At 51.3% G+C, this 23,370-nt stretch overlaps 1 protein-coding gene across 3 annotated transcripts in view; it reads right to left on the bottom strand.

The window, feature by feature from the left end:
• LOC142909675 (hydroxylysine kinase-like) overlaps nt 1–23,089 on the bottom strand; it is a 31,726-nt gene extending 8,637 nt beyond the window's left edge. The window contains exons 1-5 of one of the 3 annotated variants that reach the window (XM_076059795.1): nt 22,762–23,089; nt 18,789–18,927; nt 8,395–8,509; nt 4,531–4,857; nt 1,382–1,524 (exon numbers count right to left, since the gene is read on the bottom strand). In XM_076059795.1, coding sequence (XP_075915910.1) covers nt 1,382–1,524; nt 4,531–4,585 — 198 coding nt within the window. In that variant the 5' untranslated portion in view covers nt 4,586–4,857; nt 8,395–8,509; nt 18,789–18,927; nt 22,762–23,089. The remainder of the gene's footprint in view (nt 1–1,381; nt 1,525–4,530; nt 4,858–8,394; nt 8,510–18,788; nt 18,928–22,761) is intronic. The other 2 variants (XM_076059794.1, XM_076059796.1) reach the window with 2 other exon arrangements.
• Nucleotides 23,090–23,370: the final 281 nt, after the last annotated feature.

The following is a 23,370-nucleotide window of genomic DNA, read 5'->3' as shown; positions in this document are numbered from 1 at the left end:
CTAAATTATCAACAGAAGGTGTATATCGGATTCATTGTTTATGTGGCAGCTGCTACATTGGACAGACGGGACGTAACATCAGCGTAAGACTAAAAGAACATCAGAGAAATATTAAATTATCTCAAACACAACTGTCGGCAGTGGCAGAACATGCTTGTCAACAAGGACACTGAATTGACTTTGACAACGTTGCAGTGGTGTGTAAAACTAATTATTACTGGCAAAGACTAATTTGAGAATCCATTGAAATTGAGAGGAACAAGAATAACTTTAATCGCTCTGACAGCTACAGGCTTAGTGCGGCCTGGAAGCATATTATTAAATAATACACATTACATTTTGATGGAAAGAATTACTAATCTACAACTCATTACTAATCATAACCAATGACTGATTACTAATCGATTATATAATTACAATACCCCCCCCTCCGCCTCTAATCACTGAAGCTGATATGAGTTAAGTGATGACGTCACCCTGCTGCTCTATATAAAACCGGGAGCAAGCGAGGGCTTTACCATTCTGGAGAATTGCCCGATGATGCTGGATGTAATTACCAGTGAAACGTCGTACTCAAACTGTAAATGTGGATTCACTCTTCAACACACCGGTGGGCTAAAGTAGTGAATTATTTGTCTTTTTGTCAACGTGACACTTTTTTTGCTGATTGGCCGTGTCGGGTAGTGGAGGGTTACGACACATTTATAAATAAACGCGATCTAACCCAAAAACCTTTATTATGAATAATATTGGTCTCGAAAGCCTACATGTTAAACCAAAAATACGCCGCTTGAAAACCAGTCATTCGATCACTTGGAAGGACTCTCACGTTGCTAATTATGAACAGCTGCGTACGTTCCGAGCAAGTGGGCTCGTTACGTCACATTACACTTGCTTACCGAGAGAAAAGGCTCGCCGAAACTCAAGAGTTTTTTTTTAAGATTGTCGCAGTAAGGGGTTGGGGAAACTATCGCTCCGCATTTCCCAATGAAGTAATTTGCGAGTTATTTCTTTTTTGGCTTTTTACTTTGGCGAATATTCTCATATTCTTGTTTCTTTCGGTAAAGTCACGTAGAAGGGAAACAATAAAATAAAACAAATATAAACAATAGAATTTTCACGTTTCGACTGCAACACAAGCAATCATCATCAGGCGTGAAAACCACAGCAATAATTTTTTTTTTCAAATTTCCTTGTTGTGGTTTTCACACCTGATGACGATTGCTTGTGTTGCAGTCGAAACGTCGTGAGAATTTTATTGTTTTATATTTTTTATTATTTTATTGTTTCCCCCTCTACGTGGTGACTTTACCGAAAGCAACAAGAATATGAATCCCTGCAGTCTCACGTCACCTGTCAAGAGGCGCTCGTGCGCTCGTACCTGCTGCAGGGCTTGGTGGATGCTCGCTGCCAGCTTGCCCACCTGGTAGTACAGGCTGCCATCCACCAGCACCCTGGACAGCAGCACGCCGGGCAGGTTCGTGAGCAGCCGCACGTTGAACTCCTTCTCTCCTTCGCCGCAGTCTGAGAATTCACAGCAGGAGTCGCCACCGAGGTCAAGAGGTCACCACGGTTAGTGAAATCTCACCGTCGCTTCCTTTTGCTGGAACATAAAAAGCTGTTCGGAAGCTGATATCGGAACCTCCAAGGTCTGGCCAAAGTGTCAACTCACCACTTTGCGCCCTGTGTTCATTACCCACGTGCTATACTACACAGGGTCTCTAATGAATTGCTCAACTGATAGCCAAGGCTACTATTCTTTTTTTAGGAAATTAAGCGACAATTTGCTGCTCAGCATTAAATGGTTAATAACAATAATGAACGTGCCAAGTCCGATATATAACGCACATAAAATTCGTGTAGTCTTTAAAACGCCAATCTCTCAAGCAACTTGAAACGAGTATTTCTGTTCCCCCCCCCCCCCCAAAAAAAATAGTAAATTGGAGTGATTTTTTTCTCATGACTTTCTTTCACGGTACTATTAACGCAGAAATTAATAACACGAACGCATTCCGAAATTCGCATTCCTATATGGCCTTGTTGTCTAAACCGCTATAGCTAAATAAAGCATTTGAGAGGAATAATACCTCGCCACACCCATGCGTAAGGCATCGGCCAAAGTTGCAACGTGGCATGCAACCCTCGTGCCTTAGCGCACGCTGACCGGAACCGCGGGCAATTCGCCCAGGTTCGGGCCAGAATGGATACGTCAGCACACGAGTCTAGCTGAATTCCCTGGGTTCAGCTTGAGCAAATTACTTAGGAGCAGGGTGAATGGGGGCCCATCTGCATCAGGAGGCGACTTTTATCGCTCGTTCCATCACGTAAATATAAGGGTCAGCGGCTTTCCGTGATCTTCGCATTCCAAACACGGCGTTGGGCGGTGATGTCAGCTCACGCGATGAACCCCGAGCCTGGGTTTAAAGGAGCGCTGCTAGCCCAGGCATTATAATCAGAATATGTACTTTTACTGGAGGAATCTGATGAGCTATGAAGCACTTTGCTTTACAAATGTTTAGCAGCCCAGTGTTGTCCCAACTACAGCCCGTGGGCCAAGCCCGAACCACCAAAATTAATTCATTCTGGTCTACAGGACAACTATCCCGCCACGCCTTACAGGAACTAATTAAGTACATGTCTCAGTCAGCAATACTCACTTGAAATTACACACGACAACCGTCGCCCCCACGCCCGCCCCCCAACTGAAAAGTTTGACAAGACCCTCCCGATATTCAGTGAGGCTCTGCTGTGAAAACAAGTGTAACGATGATGATTACAATAATAATAATATTAATAGAAGTGATGCGATGCAGGTCGAAGTGGGTGTGGGGGAGAGATAAGCTCTGTATCGACATGTTTGCATTTCTCTAAATCTCTCCTCTTGCGGATAGATCTTTCTCCTATCTCTTCCATATAAATATCATATTTCTGATTAAATCTCTCTCTGAATGAGTTAAATGATGACATGACCCTGCTGCTCTATTTAAGACCAGGAGCAAGTGAGGGCTTCACCATTCTGGCGAATTGCCTGATGATGCTGGATGTAATTACCAGCGAAACGTCGTATTCAAATATTGTAAATGTTGTGGATTCACTCTTCATCACACCGGTGGGCTAAAGTAGTGAACTATTTTGTCTGTTGTCAACGTGACACATTTTTTTACTGTTTGGCTATGTCGGGTGGTGGAGGGTTATGACACATTTATAAATAACGCGATCTCACCCAAAAACCTTTATCATGAATAAATCTCTCTCATATCTCTACAATATATCGCTTGTGACATATCTTTCCCGTCTATGCTTGTTCATGTAATACATGGTTTTGGTTTGACGTGTTCCCCTTGTCAGCCAATCCGGAACTCGATGCAAAGAGTTTGACGTTTGCTTCTCAGGGTCTCGTGGGAAGATAAGCAGAAACAAAAATTACGATTTAGGTTTTGTAAGTATGTTGAAATTCTTTCGCACCATACGTACGTAGCCAACCGTGCTCATCGGAGGTGTGGGGAGGTGGAACACACTGTGCAGTTGGCGAATGGCGGCGTCGGTGAACTGTACAAACATTATATCTACCAACCTGCAGGTCAGTAGATGAGAAAACAGCAAGTGTGCTTCTGATCTCTCACCACAGATGTTATCGTCTCGTCCGTGTGGCTTTGCTGTGAGCAGTCATTCCAGTTTCATCCCACACACCAAACATTGTTTTTTTAATATATATGAAGAATTTACAAAATATCACAATGTGGACCTTGGGCCAGTACCAACAAGCAGTGCGTTACATCCACCAACCTCACAAAAACTAAAAAGTATGATCCTTTTACATCACTTATCGTCAGTGGAGTGCGACCCAGTATTATACCACCGCCTCATGCTCGGATATTGATCGTTGTCTTTGCAAGTATAAACCAATGCTGTGTTCGTATGATTACTATCAGCCTATGACTAAATCACCTGGAATGTGCCCTATCATAAGATCTGAAAGCTAAGCAGGTTGAGCCTGGATTAGGGCTTCTATGGGTGACAATCGTGCATTAAACAGGCATCACAGGCTGCTGCGTGGTGCTATGTTGTGGGGGCCAGAGTTCAGTTGCAGCAAAATCAATTGTACTGCACTGTACATCTATTAAACTTGATTTGTCACTTTCGTGACTGCAGGAATGACTCTTTGGTTTTTTTCAGTAAAGTCACGTAGAAATAAGAAATAATAATAAAATTACATAATAGCATACGACGTTTCGATTGCAACGCAAGCAATCATCATCAGGCATAGAAGAGCTAAATTTAAGAGAGAGAGAGGAAACATAGAACCGCAGATATATATACAGACACCTAAGTAGAAGGGAGTTCACACAGAGACACAAAGAGAGACACAACGTACGGAGCACAGAGAGATAGGGTCTCTGTGCCGAGGCCTTAGCATGTAGGGGGAGACAAAGGGAGATGGAGACGCACATCAAGTAGAACAAGATTTAGTATTATGTACATCTCTTCTCCAATGTCTCTGCTCCCGGGACCCACGCAGGCGCAGCTCACCGATGCTCTCGAGCGACATGATCTTCCCGCTGATGTTGTCCACCACCTCCTGCATGGGAAGCCCCTCTCCCGCAGGAACCTCATCATAGCCATCTGCACCTCGAGCATCTGCGGCCGCTGGCTGTCCCACGTGTTGGTGACCTTGAGCACGAACTGGCGACCGTCGCGCGCCAGCACGCGGTAGTTCTGGTCGACGTAGCTCGCCAGCGGGCTCACCCCCGCCACGCTCACCCCGTAGAGGCGCTCCACCAGCTCCGCCGCGCGGGACTCGCTGAGGCACGGCTTCTCGTGCTCGCGGCCATCGTCCTGCGGCGCGGCTTGCATCGTCTTCAACGGACAAAACGAGGGCAATCAAAAAGCTTTTGGGTTTTGCGAGTGCACGTTGGCGTTCGCTCCATTCGTGCAGCGCAAGGCGCCTCCGATGAGCACGGTTGGCTACGTACGGTGCGAAACAAGCTCAGAGTACACACGAGGCTACACCCTGGAGGCGCTACGCTTCACGGACAGCCCACAGTAGTTGTCGCATTTACAGAGTTGTGCCGACACACGTGGCATACTACTTATTTAAATTACATCTCCGAGATCTTTAGCATCCGACTGTGAAGCAGACAGTGCGCAATATTTACAGTTCATACACCCACAGCGTTAACCGGGGCGGTCGTGGGACTCGTACCACAAACATCTGCAACGCGCTACCGCTTGGCCATGAAGTCAATCGATCGATCAGCGATCAATAAACACGTCTCTTTGCTCGCATCACATTTAATAGCAACACATTTCACCGAACAGAAAAGCACCACTTAAACATGTCAGATATAAGATTCGTAATAACAGAGAATTCTCCTTGTGTATTTCAGTGGAAATACAGCCAGTGCCTGATAAAGTAGCATTACTGTAACTGGAATTATAACAAGAACCATGGGTTTATGCAGCATTGGGGAGCTGCAGCTATGGCCCACCGAGTAAACACCTTGTCCCGTAAGCACAAAATCACGTGTTCAAATTCCACTGGATGTGTAATTGTGTGAATAATAATCAGGGCTTAATCTGTCACTGAATATTTTCCGGGTCGCTGGTGCGAAGTGGAGTGGGCAGCACAGCCCCGGTAGCCACGGCGATAGCGAAAGGTACACACGGGACGTGGTGTGCCGGGTGTCAGCAGGTTTTTCAGAGTCGCTGACACAGGGCAGCCCTGGCCGAAATTATCTCCATACATATGTAAAAGGCAAAGTTGTGATTATGTGTGTCTGTTAAAAATGTTTAGCGTACTTCCCGACATGCAACAAACTTGAAATTTGCCATGTGGGTACTTTCCAGACTGTACACCACGCAAAAAATATTAAAATACACTTTTGTGTTTTTTCTGGGGGGAGGAGGGGGGGGGGGAGCTCAATAATGCATTTTTTTGCACGGCAAGTGAGCTGTGACGTCAAATCTGTCACGTGATCCACGCATGTGGAAGCGTAACGAATTAGTGTAGTGGTTAGCGCACTGCGCTACGAACCCGGCAACCCGAGTTCAATTCCCGCTCACTGCCACCACCGGTGACGATTATTTCAACCGCTCCTGGGCCTCCCCTAGATCGACTCAGCCTAAAACGAGTAATTGCTGTGGTGTGTGAACATCGCCACTGGGGACACAAAGGCGGCCGGGCGTGGTGCTGTCACCCACCCCTTCGTCTGTATATATAAAAGGGAAATTTGTGATTATGTGTGTCTGTTCGAAATGTTTAGCATACTTCCCGACATGCAACAACTTTAAATTTCCCATGTGGGTAGCTTCCAGACTGTAAACAATGCAAAAAGTATAAAATATACTCTTTGGTTCTATTGGGTAAAGTCACGTAGGTGAAAATAAAATAACAAAAAATCACGACGTTTCGGCCACAACACAAGCGGCCTTCATCAGGTGAAGGGACGAGACTGTCTGGAGGACAGCGCTGGAGTGAGAGAAGCCACGCTTAGATCACGACCTTTAAGCTGTGTGAGAAGAAAAACACAAAGCGCCTTGACAAAGGAATTCGCATATAATTTAGCATTGAAATGGCTCATTGAAATAGCTAAGTTAAAGTATACACATCTGCAGAGGTACCCCTTGACAAAGGAATTAGCATAGAATTTAGCATTGAAATAGCTGAGTGATTAGCTTGTAACTGGTCACAGAAATAGCTATGTTAAAGTCAGAGCATATTTCACGTAAACAAAACGTGCCAATTAGTTACTGCTTCAGCACACTGGTGTATTGGATAGTAAACCCAGAACATTTACCATTAGAGTATGACGTTTCACTGATTATTACAACCAGCTTCATCAGGCGATTTGCCATAATTGTGAAGAAGTATTCCTGTTTCCGTCTTTGAAGTCAACTCAGCCTTAAATGAGTACTTGGTGCAGGGTGTGAACATCGCCACTTGGGAGACAAATGCGGCCGGGCGTGGTGTTTGGCCACCCACCCCATCGTGTGCTGGGCCGGCCTTCATAGGTGTTGGCTCCCAGCCATTGCCCCGAGTCTGTTGAGGCTATACGGGGGTCTTTGTCTTTGTGTGTGTGTATGAGATGCATGCGAGTGTGTGTGTGTATGAGATGCGTGTGTGTGTATGAGATGTGTGTGTGTGTATGAGATGCATGTGTGTATGAGATGTGTGTGTGTGTATGAGATGTGTGTGTGTGTATGAGATGCGTGTGTGTGTATGAGATGTGTGTGTGTATGAGATGTGTGTGTGTATGAGATGTGTGTGTGTGTATGAGATGCACTGCTGTATAATAATGAACTACTCACTACTGAGTACACAGACAGTCCCCACTGTGTTCACAGCTACCACCCCAGCGCACGCATAAACTCAACTCAGTCATTAAAAATGTTAAGTTATGTTTAGCAAACAATAGTCATTGCAACGTTATACTTGAATCTAATAACAAGTTTAAGGCACTGCTGTATAATAATGTACTACTCACTACTAACCACAGTCCCCACTGTGTTCACAGCTACCACCCCAACGCACACAAACTCAACACACACTCACACAGTGAGCTAACCACTGCACCACCGCTCCCCACACACACACAGTGTGCTAACCACTGCACCACCGCTCCCCACACTCACTCACACAGTGCACTAACCACTGCACCACCGCACCCCACACACACGCAGTGCGCTAACCACTGCACCACCGCTCCACACACACACAGTGTGCTAACCACTGCACCACCGCTCCCCACACACACGCAGTGTGCTAACCACTGCACCACCGCTCCCCACACTCACTCACAAAGTGCGCTAACCACTGTACCACCGCTCCCCACACACACGGTGCGCTAAACACTGCACCACCGCTCCCCACATACACACAGTGTGCTAACCACTGCACCACCGCTCCCCACACACACACAGTGCGTTAACCACTGCACCACCGCTCCCCACACACACACAGTGCGCTAACCACTGCACCACCGCTCCCCACACACACACAGTGCGCTAACCACTGCACCACCGCTCCCCACTACACACACAGTGCGCTAACCACTGCACCACCGCTCCCCACACACACACGGTGCGCTAACCACTGCACCACCGCTCCCCACACACACACAGTGCGCCAACCACTGCACCACCGCTCCCCACACACACACAGTGCGCTAACCACTGCACCACCGCTCCCCACTACACACACAGTGCGCTAACCACTGCACCACCGCTCTCCACTACACACACAGTGCGTTAACCACTGCACCACCGCTCCACACACACACAGTGCGCTAACCACTGCACCACCGCTCCCCACACACACACAGTGCGCTAACCACTGCACCACCGCTCCCCACGTCCACCACAACCTGGCACCCGATGTCGATCGGCTCGGCTCACCGTGGCTGCTGCACCACGTGACGAGGCTGCTGCACCACGTGACGAGGCTGCTTCACCACGTGACGAGGTGCAGGACGAAGAGTTCCGCATCCCCATTCACTCCACGCCAAGTCACCTGCAGAGAAAATCGATTTAAATTTCGATTAACTATACTCGTGCCGATTCCTAATGGGATAACATTAGGAATCGATTATAGTAGAGTTACGGATGTATGAGTCGATTTCCTTTGGGATAACATTGGAATCGATTAATTGTGGCTTAGGCTAAAAAAAATCGATTTGTATTGGGATAACATGGGAATCAACAGTGGTCTAAAATGAACCTTCATTAATCGATTCCGACTGTGTAGACGTGGGAATCTACCACGTTAGACGATCACGTGTGTGGGCGTGGTCTCTCAACGTCAATCAACCAGGTAGGGCGTTGACTGGTGGGGAGTTTGGGATCTGATTGATTGATTGCTTCTGTGGACAGGTGTCTTTTATACAGGTGTAGGGGTGCTATGGGGAATAAACACATGGCACGGGAAGGTGTGGTTCACCCACACCTTGGTGGCTACAACAACGTCCGCTAAGGCTCCAGTGGGTATAAAGTGCGGGGAGCCAGGGAGCTCGGGGCAGAGTGTGGGGCCCGAGGCTGAAGCAACCAGTGAAGAAAGAAGGCCAGCTAGGTGAGACCCTGGAACTCCTGTGACCGCTGCCCTTTTCAGGGCCGGCACAGCAAGCCAGTGGTGCGGCCCCAGAGCCCCAGAGTCAGAGTCCTTCTAAGGGCCGGTCTGGTCGGCGGGGTGCCGAGATCTGTGCCTAACCAGGGCCGGATCTGATAGCCTCCCTTAGAGCCCTACCAGAAGGAACTGGGAGCCTAGAGCTTAGGCTAGAGAGCCTGGGGTGTGTTCCTGAGTTATACGGGTGGAGGGGCCGCTACCCCTTCTAGTGTAACCCTTGTTAAGGTTTAAATAAATAGTGCTGCTTCTATTCTGCCGTGTCCTGGAACCCACTACAACTGGTGTCAGAAGTAGTCTTAAAATGAACACAAGGAGTACAAACCGATCACAGGCACCCCAGGAGGAGGACGGCTCGCCTGGGATTGCGCCAGAGGCCGCGGCCGACGATCCTGGGATGCCCCAGACGCCCCAACAGCAGCCGCCGCTGGAGGAGTGGCCGCCGATGGAGGACGGGTTGCAGGCAGCTCACTCTCGACTGGCTGAGCTGCTGTATGCCGCGGCTTCCACGCTGGAGGAAATCAACCGCGCGGAGCTGCGGGCGCAAAGGCGGCAGAGAGACGAACGCCGTTCAACGGCCATTCCCGCCGAAACACAGCCACCAGATTTCGGATTTGCCGCCATGACAGTGTCCGCCACGGCGATTGGAGGGTCGCAGCTCGACGTGGACGCTGTGGGCCAATCAGCGGTGGTGACGTCATCACCAACGGACGCCCGCTGTCAGGACCAAAAGGCGGGCGCATCGTCATCACCTGCGCGACCGCCGATGGGTGTCCCCAGCCCCTCCAACACCGGCGGGGAGGCCGGAGATGGCGCGCGGCACCTCTCAGAGACGAAGCCATCATTTCAACAACGCCTGCCGGTGTTGAAGGAGTTCGTTTCAGACGGCGGCGACTGGGGGGGCCTTTCAACGCCGCTTTCTCGCTCATCAAGAGATGGCCGGCTGGATGGACAACGAGACGTTGAGTGCGCTACCGGCCATGCTGGACGATGACGCCCTTGCTACGCTCATCACAGCTCCCAGATCAACGCGATCTACGCTACAGTCGGCGCTCCAGGTCCTCACCATAGCCTACGGGCCATCGTCGGACTGCCGCAAACTCTTCCACGAGCGGTGCAGGGGCCAAAAGGAGCCACCGCTGGCGTATCGCACGGCTCTCCTGGCCCTCGCAAAAGCGGCTTTCCCGCGGATGGACGGCGAAGGGGTGGACGCGATGGTGACGGAGACGCTCCTGGCGTTGGCCCAGGAGCTACAGATCGTCATCGTCGCAGAGGACGACGCGGACATGTGCTACTTGCGGGCAGCAAGACACATCCACGCGCACCTGATAGCGCAGCGTCGATCACCTCTCGTCCCCAAGGGCGCAGCTGCGGTGTGCGCTGGGACGCCGACCATCCCCCCCTCCGAGGAGGTCTTCGCGGCGGGTCGCCCGGTGGAGTGGAGATCCGGAGGGAGGCCGGCTGGGACAACACTGGATCGCCAGGAGCACCCCAAGGTGCTCATCACGTGCTACAACTGTGGCCGCAAGGGCCACGTGGCTGCGGAATGCCAGGCGCCTCGTCAACGACAGCCGGGACGGTCGGACGGCGCTCCAGCCTACAGGCCTCCGCATCGCAACCCGGCAAGTCGCGGCACCCCACATGCTCAGCCTGTGCACACACCTGTCCCCACCTCGCGCGTTTCGGTGTACGGGCCTCGGGGTACGCCCATTGGTTAGTTGGGTGGCGGCGGGGTCGAGAGGGTGCTCGGGCCAGGGCAGTGGACGGAATTGGCCCACCGCATTGTTGCTGCGTTGGCAGGCTCGTCCGTGGTCGCGGGTCGCATTGACGGGGTCGAGGTGCGTATCCTCGTCGATACGGGAGCTTCGGCGACCATTGTGTCAGACTTGATTTATAATATTCTTCCCGTTCAAAGCCGCCCCTTGCTCCCAGTCACCGTTCCGTGTTACGCAGCGAACGGGGGTTCGCTGGGTATCATAGGCCAAATTCGAGCACAAATTTGCATTGGCGATATCAAACTCTCCGGGCCGATATTAGTCTCGTCCTCGCTGGCGGTTCCGTGCTTGTTGGGGACGGACTTTTTGGGCAAAATGCCGATTAAAATTCTAATTGATCAGGGTTGCATCGAGCTTCCCTCGGGCCAACGGGTAACATTCCTGCCTTCCCCTGTCACCTCAAGGGCAGCGTGCGCGTCGATACAAGCGTTCGTCACTCGGACGGTGCGTGTACCTCCCGGGGCGCAAATGCTCGTGCCCCTTCGCTTGCGTCGGCCTTTCGTGCCTGGTGTTCTGGACCAGGGAATTCTATTAGGGCCCTCGAGGGCTGGGGAAAACGGGCTGGATCTGGTGGCCGCTTAAACGCTCGTTAAGGGGAGCGATGACCCGTTTATCCTCGTCCTTAACGTTGGCGTACAGACGGCCGTCGTTCCTCAGGGAACTGTGCTCACGCACGCGACGCCGGTCCCCGTGGTAGACACGGTTATGGGTAATGTGGGGACCGATCCTCTGGCTCAACCGCATTCTGAGGGGGACGATAGTTGGATGGACGCACTATGTTCGGGCACAAGTGATCTGTCCGACTCCCAGCGTGCCGGCCTACGCACCCTTCTGACGGAATTTTCCGATGTCTTTAGTAAACACAAATATGACATTGGGTGCACGAAATTGTTGCATCACCACATTGACACGGGTGACAATGCCCCGGTACGCCAGAATCCTTTTCGGTTAAGTCCGGCCGAAAAAGATCATGTCAAATCGGCAGTGGATGACATGCTGGCTGCAGACATTATAGCCCCTTCCACCAGTCCATGGGGAGCACCCATAGTGCTTGTCAAAAAGCGCGATGGGTCCTTGTGATTCTGTGTGGATTTTCGCCGCCTTAATAAGATCTCCGTGGCCGACGCGTATCCACTTCCCCGGATGGACGAATCTCTGGATGCTCTGGCTGGCGCACGTTTTTTTTCTACGTTGGACTTGTTATCCGGATTCTGGCAACTCCCATTGGATGATGAGTCCAAGCCAAAGACTGCGTTTCGCACACCACATGGCCTATTCCAATTTAACTGGTTACCTATGGGATTACACTCCGCTCCGGGGACATTTCAGCGCCTTATGGAACTGGTTTTGGCTGGCTTACAGTGGAACGTCTGTTTGATCTATCTGGATGACGTCATCGTGTTCAACAAGACATTTGACGAACACCTTTTGCGCTTGCGCGCCGTGTTCCTCAAAATGCGTGCTGCGAATTTGAAATTTAAGCCACAAAAGTGCCACCTGCTACGGGAATCCGTACGCTATTTGGGGCACATCGTCAGCCGCTCGGGCATATCCATCGATCCCGCAAAGACGCAGTGTGTCAGCTCCTGGCCAACCCCCACCTCGGTGGCTGAGGTCAGGAGTTTCATTGAATTTGCGTCTTATTACCGGCGGTTCGTCGCGGATTTTGCGACCATTGCTAAGCCCTTACACGCTCTGACGGCGAAGGGAGTGAAATTTCACTGGGGCCAGGAGGAGGAGGTCGCTTTTTGTTCCCTTCGCGACGCTCTCGTGCGGGCCCCTCCATTGAGCTACCCCGATTTTTCGGAACCCTTCCTGCTCGATACAGACGCCAGCAATGCGGGCATTGGGGGTGTGCTCTCACAGGTGATCTGTAGTGTGGAACGCGTCGTGGCTTATGGCAGTAGGGTTTTGTCTCCGGTGGAACAGAGATACTGCGTCACGCGTCGGGAACTCTTGGCTATTGTATTTTTTATGCAACAGTATCGCCCATACCTGTACGGTCGGCATTTCACTGTCCGTACGGACCATGCGGCATTACAATATGCCTTGCGGGTGACGCAGCCTTCGGGGCAATTGTCCCGATGGCTCGAAATCCTTCAGGATTATGATTTCACGACCACATATCGGAAGGGTGCTCGGCACACTAATGCGGATGCGCTGTCTCGCCTGCCGCCCGCCTCAGATTGCGCTTGTCTCAGGGGATCGGGGCGTTGTAAGCCGCAAGAGGATAGCTCCCCCTTAGATATCCCGGTTCTCGCTGCTGCCACTGAGGACCCCTTGCCTGAGGGTCCTGTCGGGGAGGGAGGTGCGGACTCCTTGCTGGGGTTGTCCATTGCGGAATGGGGGCGCCTCCAGATGGAGGACGCATCCCTCCTCGCGTTGCGTCGTCGCGCAGGGGGTTCCGTGCGGGGGGTCGCGGGGATTGATTCGTACGGGCTGCTCCAGGGGCTCCTAATGCATTGGGATGGGAGGGCCTGCCGTCACAGGCTTGTGGTGCCATCCGCTTTGCGGGGTAAGGCCGTTTGGACCGCACACGAGCGGCTTTTGCACCTGGAGACCCACAAGACCCTTGCCGTGCTCCAGCTGGATTTCTTCTGGCCGGGTATGGCAAGGGATGTGGATGACCTCCTGGGTGCATGCACTCAGTGCGCCCAACGAAAACCACCAGCGAAAGGCGCCTGCCCACCGCTACAATCTATCACGGTCTCTCGGGTTAACGAACTCGTCACACTCGATATATTGGGGCCCATCCCTGCGACCCCTAGGGGTAACAAGTACCTGCAGGTTGGCGTGGAATATTTCACCCGATGGCCTATGGCATGGCCTCTCGCTAACCAGTCAGCAGCAGCCGTTGCCGAGGCCTTTGTCCAGGGCTATGTCCTCGACAAGGGTGCTCCCGAACGGCTGCTGACTGACCAAGGGAAGAACTTCTCTGGCGTCCTTCTGCACGAGGTGTGTGCGTTTCTTGGTACGAAAAAGATTCGCACTTCCCCCTATCACCCACAAACCGATGGCATGGTGGAGCGGCTGCATAGGATGCTTACATCTATGTTGTGTCACCAGGTGTGTGACTCCCAAACCGATTGGGACCTTCACATTCCGGGGGTTTTGGCCGCCTATAGAATGGCTCCTCACGCGGCAACCGGCTTCTCGCTGTTCTTTTTGATGTACGGTCGCGACGTTGACCCACCAATTGCAACTCAGCTCCGCGTCTCAGAAACCAGCAGAAAATCTAAATTGGCCGACCACGTTAAATTTAATATCCTGAGGTTGACCGAGGCGCGGGAGGCAGTGGCCCAAAACTCTTCCTCTCGGCAGAAGGCCAACGAGAGGTTGCGATCGCGCCAATCACGCACACATGCGTGGAAACCAGGCGATCAAGCCTGGCTGCACTGCCCTCAGGTGCCGTTGGCGACCTCGGCGAAATTGTTGCGGCCTTGGAGGGGCCCTGTGGTTATTGTGAAGGTTATGCGGCCGCAGTGCGTTCGTATCCAGTGGGGGAAACACCGCTGGTACGTACACCCCTCGCGTCTGAAGCCGTTTGTGGTGCCGCGCGTCCCTCCACCACATTACACGGGCCGAGCATGTGATGTGTCCGCTGACTCCCGGACGGCGTCTTCGTCACCTGCCCTTGATGCTTCGCTAACTGTTCCACCTTCAGGCGCCTCAAGAATGACGGCTTCCAGCGCGCCTGCGCCACCCGGTGGGGACGGAGTTTGCCCTTCCTGGGTGACGGAAGACGGTGCACCTGCACAGCCGGTGCCCACTGCCGGGCCGACCCGACCCTCCCCCTACGATGGACCCGCAAAACGGACTCGTGCCAAAATGCGCCGCTTGTTGTAATAATGGTTCTTGTTACTCTTGTTGTTCACTGTTAAGTTTTCTTGCTGCGTTGATGGGGGGGTACAATGTATATGTGTATATAGTGTAATTTTGTATAGGTGGGTTGGGTTATTTATTGGGGTGTTCGTTCTTATGAGGCACGCACGGGTGGGGGTTTGTTGTGTTTATTGTTCGAGTATTGTTGCAGCCGGGACGGCTGCGGGTTACACGGGAGGGGGTGATGTAGGGGTGCTATGGGGAATAAACACATGGCACGGGAAGGTGTGGTTCACCCACACCTTGGTGGCTACAACAACGTCCGCTAAGGCTCCAGTGGGTATAATGTGCGGGGAGCCAGGGAGCTCGGGGCAGAGTGTGGGGCCCGAGGCTGAAGCAACCAGTGAAGAAAGAAGGCCAGCTAGGTGAGACCCTGGAACTTCTGTGACCGCTGCCCTTTTCAGGGCCGGCACAGCAAGCCAGTGGTGCAGCCCCAGAGCCCCAGAGTCAGAGTCCTTCTAAGGGCCGGTCTGGTCGGCGGGGTGCCGAGATCTGTGCCTAACCAGGGCCGGATCTGATAGCCTCCCTTAGAGCCCTACCAGGAGGAACTGGGAGCCTAGAGCTTAGGCTAGAGAGCCTGGGGTGTGTTCCTGAGTTATACGGGTGGAGGGGCCGCTACCCCTTATAGTGTAACCCTTGTTAAGGTTTAAATAAATAGTGCTGCTTCTATTCTGCCGTCTCCGTGTCCTGGAACCCACTACACAGGTAACGAGCTGAGATTAGGAGCACTCCCTTTAAGAGTGTGCTCCTAATCTCAGCTCGTTACCTGTATAAAAGACACCTGGGAGCCAGAAATCTTTCTGATTGAGAGGGGGTCAAATACGTATTTCCCTCATTAAAATGCAAATCAACTTATAGCATTTTTGACATGCATTTTTCTGGATTTTGTTGTTGTTATTCTATCTCTTACTGTTCAAATAAACCTACCATTAAAATTATATTTCTTAAAATTATATTTCTTTGTCAGTGGGCAAACGTACAAAATCAGCAGGGGATCAAATACTTTTTTTCCCTCACTGTAAACCCCAATGATCCGATCGAAATGAGGGATCTTGATCGGATCATTGGGGGGCCACGTGCCACCACTACCCCCCCCCCCAAACAGTCATGAGCAGCACCTCCCCACACGCCCTGCCACCGAGAAAAATGTTTCACGTAAGAGAGTGAAACTGATATTTTCATTCTCAGCTGGAATTTAGCCAAATGCAATACGCTTGAGAAACCTGGTTTAAAATCACAAGCAAGTTGCCTGAATTTCAAACCCATGGTCTCAGCGGTACAGCTCGGTGCTCTTGGCAGGCTGAGCCAACCGGTCACTTCATCGCAAGCAACCGGAAGCATCAAGGTTGTCAATGCCGTGCGCGTCGTCCTAATGGGGAGCGGCAGTGTGGTGGCTTGCAACGCTGTGTTGCGAACCCAGTGAACAGAGTTCAATTCCTCCCCACTCACAACCAATAACGGTGCCGAATATTTAAACCGCTTTCCATGGGTCGGCATAGCTTTAAATGAGTACCTGGTGCAGTGTGATCGTGGTGGTGGTTGTGATGGTGGTGATGATCATGGTTGTGATGATGGTTGTGGTGATGGTGTCTCTATTGGTCTCTGTGAGTCCCTGAGCCTCTATGGGTGTCTACGAGTCTCAGTCACTCTGGGTCTATATGGGTCTCTATGAGTCTCTACGGGTCTCTACGGGTCTCTGTGTGTCCCTGTGGGTCTCTGTGAGTGTCTGTGTGTCTGTTGGTCTCTGTATGTCTCTGTGGGTGTCTCTGGGTCTCTGTGTGTCTCTGTCGGTCTCTGTGAGTCTCTGTGGGTCTCTGTGTGTCTCTGTCGGTCTCTGTGTGTCCCTGTGGGTCTCTGGTGGCCGGGCCTGCTGTTGGCCACGCACTGCTCGTGTGCTGTGCCAGCCTTCATAGACGCTGCTACTCGCCAACAGCAATTGCCTCAACAGTCTGTTATTTCAAGTTTCATTTCAAGTTTTCATGTATTAGGTATAGCCCTGTGACATGGGAATCAAGTGGTCACCCACCTAAGTTCATTATAAATGTGGGAGCGTTATACGCATTAGTTCGCTATCACGACATACAGTACCCTGGTGTCTACAAACTAAGTTGCCTCTGTGGTAGTAGTTACATTGGAGAAACCAAACGCCATGTCTCGGACCGCATTCGTGAACACAAAGCAGACCTTAAACACAGTAGGACCAACACCTCGGCCATGGCAGATCACTGTTATAATTCAGTAGGCTCACATGACATTGAATTCTCCAAGACAGAGGTTCTTTGCAATCCATCTGGCTACCATGAGAGATTTGTTCATGAGGCTATCCACATATACAAACACAGAGACAATTTAAACCGAGAAGATGGACTCTGGCTTAGCAATCATTGGAAGGATTTGATAAACCATTTCAAGTCTTAATTGATTATTCACGCTTACGGTGGCTTTCAGACAGCATAAATTAATTTTTCGTCTCCCCCCTCCTCTTTTCAGAACATAGATGGACTCTTGATTTAAAGCTTTCGTGACTGCAGTAATTCATATTCTTAGCTCTTTCGGTAAAGTAACGTTGAAGGGAAACAATAAAATATATATAAAACACAATATATATTTTATTGTTTCCCTTCAATGTGACTTTACCGAAAGCGCTAAGAATATGAATTACTGCAGTAAGGAAAGCTTTAAATCAAAACATCAACAGGCTGATGTGCCACATCTCCTCCTTCAAGAAGTCTCACAGCCCTGCGATGTTGTGTCCACACAACCCAAACTACGGAGTGCCTGGTGGTAAACCGCTGTGCTGTAGCCTGCGCCCCTCCAGTGGAGGAGGAACAGTAAAACCTCGCTGATGCTCTCCTGAAGCACTCCTGTGCGCAACAATCATTTAGACTAGTTGCACGTGCATCGATTGTAAAACCCCGTTCCGTTTCAGGTGGGGACAGTTGGTGCCGTGTGCTCGTTTCACGTCGGGGTGCCACTAAAGGCGCAGGTCCCACTTCTGAGTGATCGGTTACGCGACTCTCTTTTGCACGCAACACAATCTCTTGTGATTCTATTTAATTATTTAAATATTTCGTGACTGCAGCGATTCATATTATTTGTTCTTTCGGTAAAGTCACCACGTAGAAGGGAAACAATAAAATAATAAAAACATAAAACAATAAAATTCTTAAGACGTTTCGACCGCAACACAAGCAATCACCGTCAGGTGTGAAAACCACAGCAAGAACATTTAACTCGTAATCTCGTAGTCACTTACATGTTAATATCGCCTGATGATGTCACTTACATGTTAATATCGCCTGATGATGTCACTTCCCTCTTAATGTCGCCTGACGATGTCACTTCCCTCTTAATGTCACCTGATGATGTCACTTCCCTCTTAATATCGCCTGATGATGTCACTTCCCTTTTAATGTCGCCTGATGATGTCACTTCCTTCTTAATGTCACCTGATGATGTCACTTCCCTCTTAATGTCGCCTGATGATGTCACTTCCCTTTTAATGTCGCCTGATGATGTCACTTCCCTTTTAATGTCGCTTGATGATGTCACTTCACTCTTAATGTCGCCTGATGATGTCACTTCCTTCTTAATGTCACCTGTTGAAGATGTCACTTCCCTGTTAATATCGCCTGATGATGTCACTTCCCTTTTAATGTCGCCTGATGATGTCACTTCTCTTTTAATGTCACCTGATGTCACTTCCCTGTTAACGTCGCCTGATGATGTCACTTCCCTTTTAATGTCGCCTGATGATGTCACTTCCCTGTTAATGTCGCCTGATGATGTCACTTCCTTCTTAATGTCGCCTGATGATGTCACTTCCCTTTTAATGTCGCTTGATGATGTCACTTCCCTTTTAATGTCGCCTGATGTCACTTCCCTGTTAATATCGCCTGATGATGTAACTTCCCTTTTAATGTCGCCTGAAAATGTCACTTCCCTTTTAATGTCGCCTGATGATGTCACTTTACTCTTAATGTCGCCTGACGATGTCACTTCCTTCTTAATGTCACCTGATAATGTCACTTCCTGCTTAATGTCGCCATGAGCAGCAGCATCAGTGAGTGTGGCACTGAAGAGAGAACCCCGTGGGTGAGGCTGATGGAGCGCCGCGTGATGCTGCTGCTGCTGCTGGCGGTGGCGGCGGTGGCGCTGATCACAGAGCAACAGTCTCAGGTAACGGGGGTCCCCCCCCCTCTCATTCACCGCTCTGGGGCCCCTCTCATTCACCCCCCTGGGGTCCCGTCTCATTCACCCCCTGGCGTCCCCTCTCATTCACCCCCCAGGGTCCCCTCTCATTCACCCCCCTGGGGTCCCCTCTCATTCACCCCCCTGGGTCCCCACCCCCTCTCATTCACCCCCCTGGGGTCCCCTCTCATTCACCCCCTGGGGTCCCCTCTCATTCACCCCCTGGGGTCCCCTCTCATTCACCCCCCTGGGGTCCCCTCTCATTCACCCCCTGGGGTCCCCTCTCATTCACCCCCCTGGGGTCCCCTCTCATTCACCCCCTGGGGTCCCCTCTCATTCACCCCCTGGGGTCCCCTCTCATTCACCCCCCTGGGGTCCCCTCTCATTCACCCCCTGGGGTCCCCTCTCATTCACCCCCCTGGGGTCCCCACCCCCTCTCATTCACCCCCTGGAGTCCCCTCTCATTCACCCCCCTGGGGTCCCCTCTCATTCACCCCCCTGGGGTCCCCACCCCCTCTCATTCACCCCCTGGGTTCCCCCTCTCATTCACCCCCTGGGGCCCCCCTCTCATTCACCCCCCTGTGCCCCCCCCCTCTCTCTCGGTGGTGGTGGTGTTTGGGGAGTTTGTCTCCCGCTCGCGACTCAACCCACACCCAGTGACGGCCGTTATCTGAACCGGTCCTGGGACTCCCCCAGTTCGACTCAGCCGCAAATAAGTAGCCGGTGTAGCGGTGTAGTAGAGCGGTGCACATCGCTAGCACTGGGGGAGACAAAGGCGGCCGGGCCTGGTGCTGGCCACCCGCCCCCTCGTGTGCCACAGTGCCGGTAGCCTTCATAGGTGCTGCTACTCGCTAACAGCACTTAACAGCACTTGCCCCTGTCGCACCTCAAGGTGTACAGGGAATGGCTCTGACTCCCGGCCACGTAGTTTACCCGGGCCCGCTCACCATCATGAAGGTCCTTAATGATCGTGAGCAGAGGGTCAGGTACTCCAAAAGCACGAAGAACGACCCAGAGCCCAGGCCTACTGATGGTATCATAGGCCTTGACCAGGTCAATAAAGCAGAAATGTAGGTCTTGTTGGAATTCCCTACATCTCTGCTGTAGCAGACGGACAGAAAATATGGCATCTGTGCAGGACCGCCCTTTCCTGAAGCCGCATTGGGGCTCCGCAAGCCTCTCCTCAGCGTGCCTGGCAAGGCGATGCTGAATAATCCTTGCCAGGACCTTTCCCGGCACACTGAGGATTGAGATGCCCCTGTAGTTGTTACAGTCTGTGCGGTCCCCCTTCTTAAAGAGGGGGACCACCAGGGAATCCTTCCAATCCTGCGGAACCCGTCCAGTGGTCCAGACTGTTGTTATGATGTCATATAGGGCAGTCTGTGCACAAACGCCACCCTCCCTCAGCATTTCACTTGGGAGATCATCTCTGCCTGCTGCCTTTACTGGTCTCAGACTCCGGATCGCCCTCAGTACTTCCTCAACAGATGGCACCTCAGCCAGCCACTCACAGGGGGTGACTTCTTCCAATATTTGAGGCACCGCAGCCTTAGCAGGGTCATCCTCACTTTGTGCCACGATGTTTTCCTGGCTGAGGTATTTCCCTCCCCCAGGACCTCACAGAAATGCTCAGCAAATCTGCAAACCTGTTCCTGGGGGTCGGAGATTGGATCACCGTTTTTTCCCCTAATGATGGTAATAGGTGTGGTGCTGCAGGTTACTTTTTTGATGGAGTTAAATAGAGATTTGTGATCACGGGCCACTGAGGCAGACTCCATCTCCTCAGCAACCCGCGACCACCACCCATCCTTGCAGCGCCTCACGGCTCTCCGAACCTCCGAGCGAAGGCTGCGGTAAGCCTCATTCTCTGACGTGGGATTCTGTAGCCGATGACAGTGGGCCTGTCGCTTTTTCTCAACCATCCTGAACACCTCCTCTGTCAGCCAGGATCTCTGGGGAGGTCTGGACCGCGTACCCAAAGCAGCCATTGCAGCTGCATGAGTCACAGTCCTAAACCTCGCCCATTTACCCTCGATATCAGGAGGAGTCGGGAACGATGCCAATCCCAGCCGCAAGCGATGATGAAATTCTCGCTTGCAACTTTCATCAGATAACTGAGACCAGGCCACTTTAGGTCGGAATTGGGTCCTGGGTGTACACCCACCTCCGGAGTGGTAGAATGGCAGGCGCATCTTACAGATGACTAGTCGATGGTCAGAGGGCAGATCAGCTCCACGGTAGGTCCTGGTGTCAAGGACATGGGCTCGCATCCGCTCGTCCGTCACTATGTAGTCCAGCAGCTGTTCTTGCTTGGACCCGGCATGCATCCATGATGTTGTGTGGATGCGCCGATGCCGGAACAGCGTGTTGGTAATTACAAGCCCATGGGCTGCACAAAAATCTAGCAGCCTCCTACCGTTGCTATTGAGCTGATCTGGCCCATGCCCTCCACTCACTCCAGACCAGGTGCCAGTATCATGACCAACTCGGGCATTAAAGTCACAGACACAACAGACACAACACACACAGAGACACACACACAGAGACACACAACACACACAGACACACACACACTGAGACACGCACAGAGAGACAGACATAACACAAATGTCTCCCCGTGTAGTCTCCCTGACGGGCTGCGCGAGGCTTACAGACACACACACACAGACACACACACAGAGACACACACACAGACACAACACACACACACAGACACACACACAGAGACACACACAGAGACTCACACAGATACACACACAGACACAGAGACACACACACAGAGACACACACACACAGAGACACACACACAGAGACACACACAGACAGACACAACACAAATGTCTCCCCGTGTAGTCTCCCTGACGGGCTGCGTGAGGCTTACACACACAGAGACACACACACAGAGACACACACAGAGACACACACACAGAGACACACACACAGAGACACACACACACAGAGACACACACACACAGAGACTCACACAGATACACACAGACACACACACAGACACAACACACACAGACAGACACAACACAAATGTCTCCCCGTGTAGTCTCCCTGACGGGCTGCGTGAGGCTTACAGAGACACACAGAGAGACACACACAGAGACACACACACAGAGACACACACACACAGACACACACACAGAGACACACACACACAGAGACACACACAGAGACACACACACAGAGACACACACAGAGACACACACAGAGACACACACACACAGAGACACACACAGAGACACACACAGAGACACACACAGAGACACACAGACACACACACAGAGACACACACACAGAGACACACACACAGACACACACACAGAGACACAACACAGAGACACACACACCCACACACAGAGACACACACACAGAGACACACACAGAGACACACACACAGAGACACACACAGAGACACACACACACAGAGACACACACAGAGACACACACAGAGACACAGACACAACACAAATGTCTCCCCGTGTAGTCTCCCTGACGGGCTGCGTGAGGCTGACAGAGCCCGCGCGTCTTTGTGGGCCTCAGGCTGTGAGGGCGAGAGGTCGGCTCCACTCTCTCACTCACCGCCCTCGTTGTTGTGTCGCCCGCTCTCGTTCACGTTTTTGTTTTATTATAGTCGTAGTAGTTGTTGATATTACAGTATTAGTTATTATAGCAGTTCATGTTTTTACTATTGTAATTGTTTATATTATTGCTGTTGTAAGTTGTTGATGTTATTATTAGTGTTATAGTTATGATTGTAGATGTTGTTATTATAGTAGTAGTTATACTTACGATTATAGATGTTGTGGTGATGGTGGTGCTGGTTGTTAGTCTCCTCAGAACACACAGCCGCCTTCTCCCGCCAAAACGCGACTCTTCGGTGGTGGAGGGAGAGGGTCGTGGGCGAAACCAACGCGAGCAGCGGGCGATGGAGGGGTGAATGCCACCGGCGAACTTAAATTGTTTTAATTTAGGGGGGTACACAGCAAACTCCACCTTTCACTAACGCCAGTGAGCCCCTCTTGCTTCTTGTCGCTATGGATGAAATAATTAAACATCAAACAAATTCGCTACATTTATTCAGCGCGTCTTGAGTTTTGATGCTTTTCATCCCCCTCTTCCGGGCTATGCTTGGTATAATCTGAAACGCAGCAGCGCCTTATCTAGTCTATGCTATTTACCATGGGCCTTACTCCGGGCTATGAAATAAAGTTCAATGTCACGTGCAATGGAGCTGACCAATTAAAAAACACCCACAAAATATCAACACCACGTGACTCGTGGTGGGAGGGGGGTTGCCATCTTGGTAAGGGAGAATCCACCACACACCCCCCCCTACCTAAGATGACCGCCCACACGTTGTTTGACTGGTTGTTGGGGAGAACCTCTGATAGCCAATAG

This window comes from Petromyzon marinus, unplaced genomic scaffold, assembly GCF_048934315.1.
Source record: "Petromyzon marinus isolate PM22_M1 ecotype Great Lakes invasive population unplaced genomic scaffold, UKy_Petmar_22M1.pri1.0 PM_G_Scaffold_130, whole genome shotgun sequence".
Lineage (NCBI taxonomy): Eukaryota > Metazoa > Chordata > Hyperoartia > Petromyzontiformes > Petromyzontidae > Petromyzon > Petromyzon marinus.
This window is presented reverse-complemented; position numbering and strand designations above follow the sequence as displayed.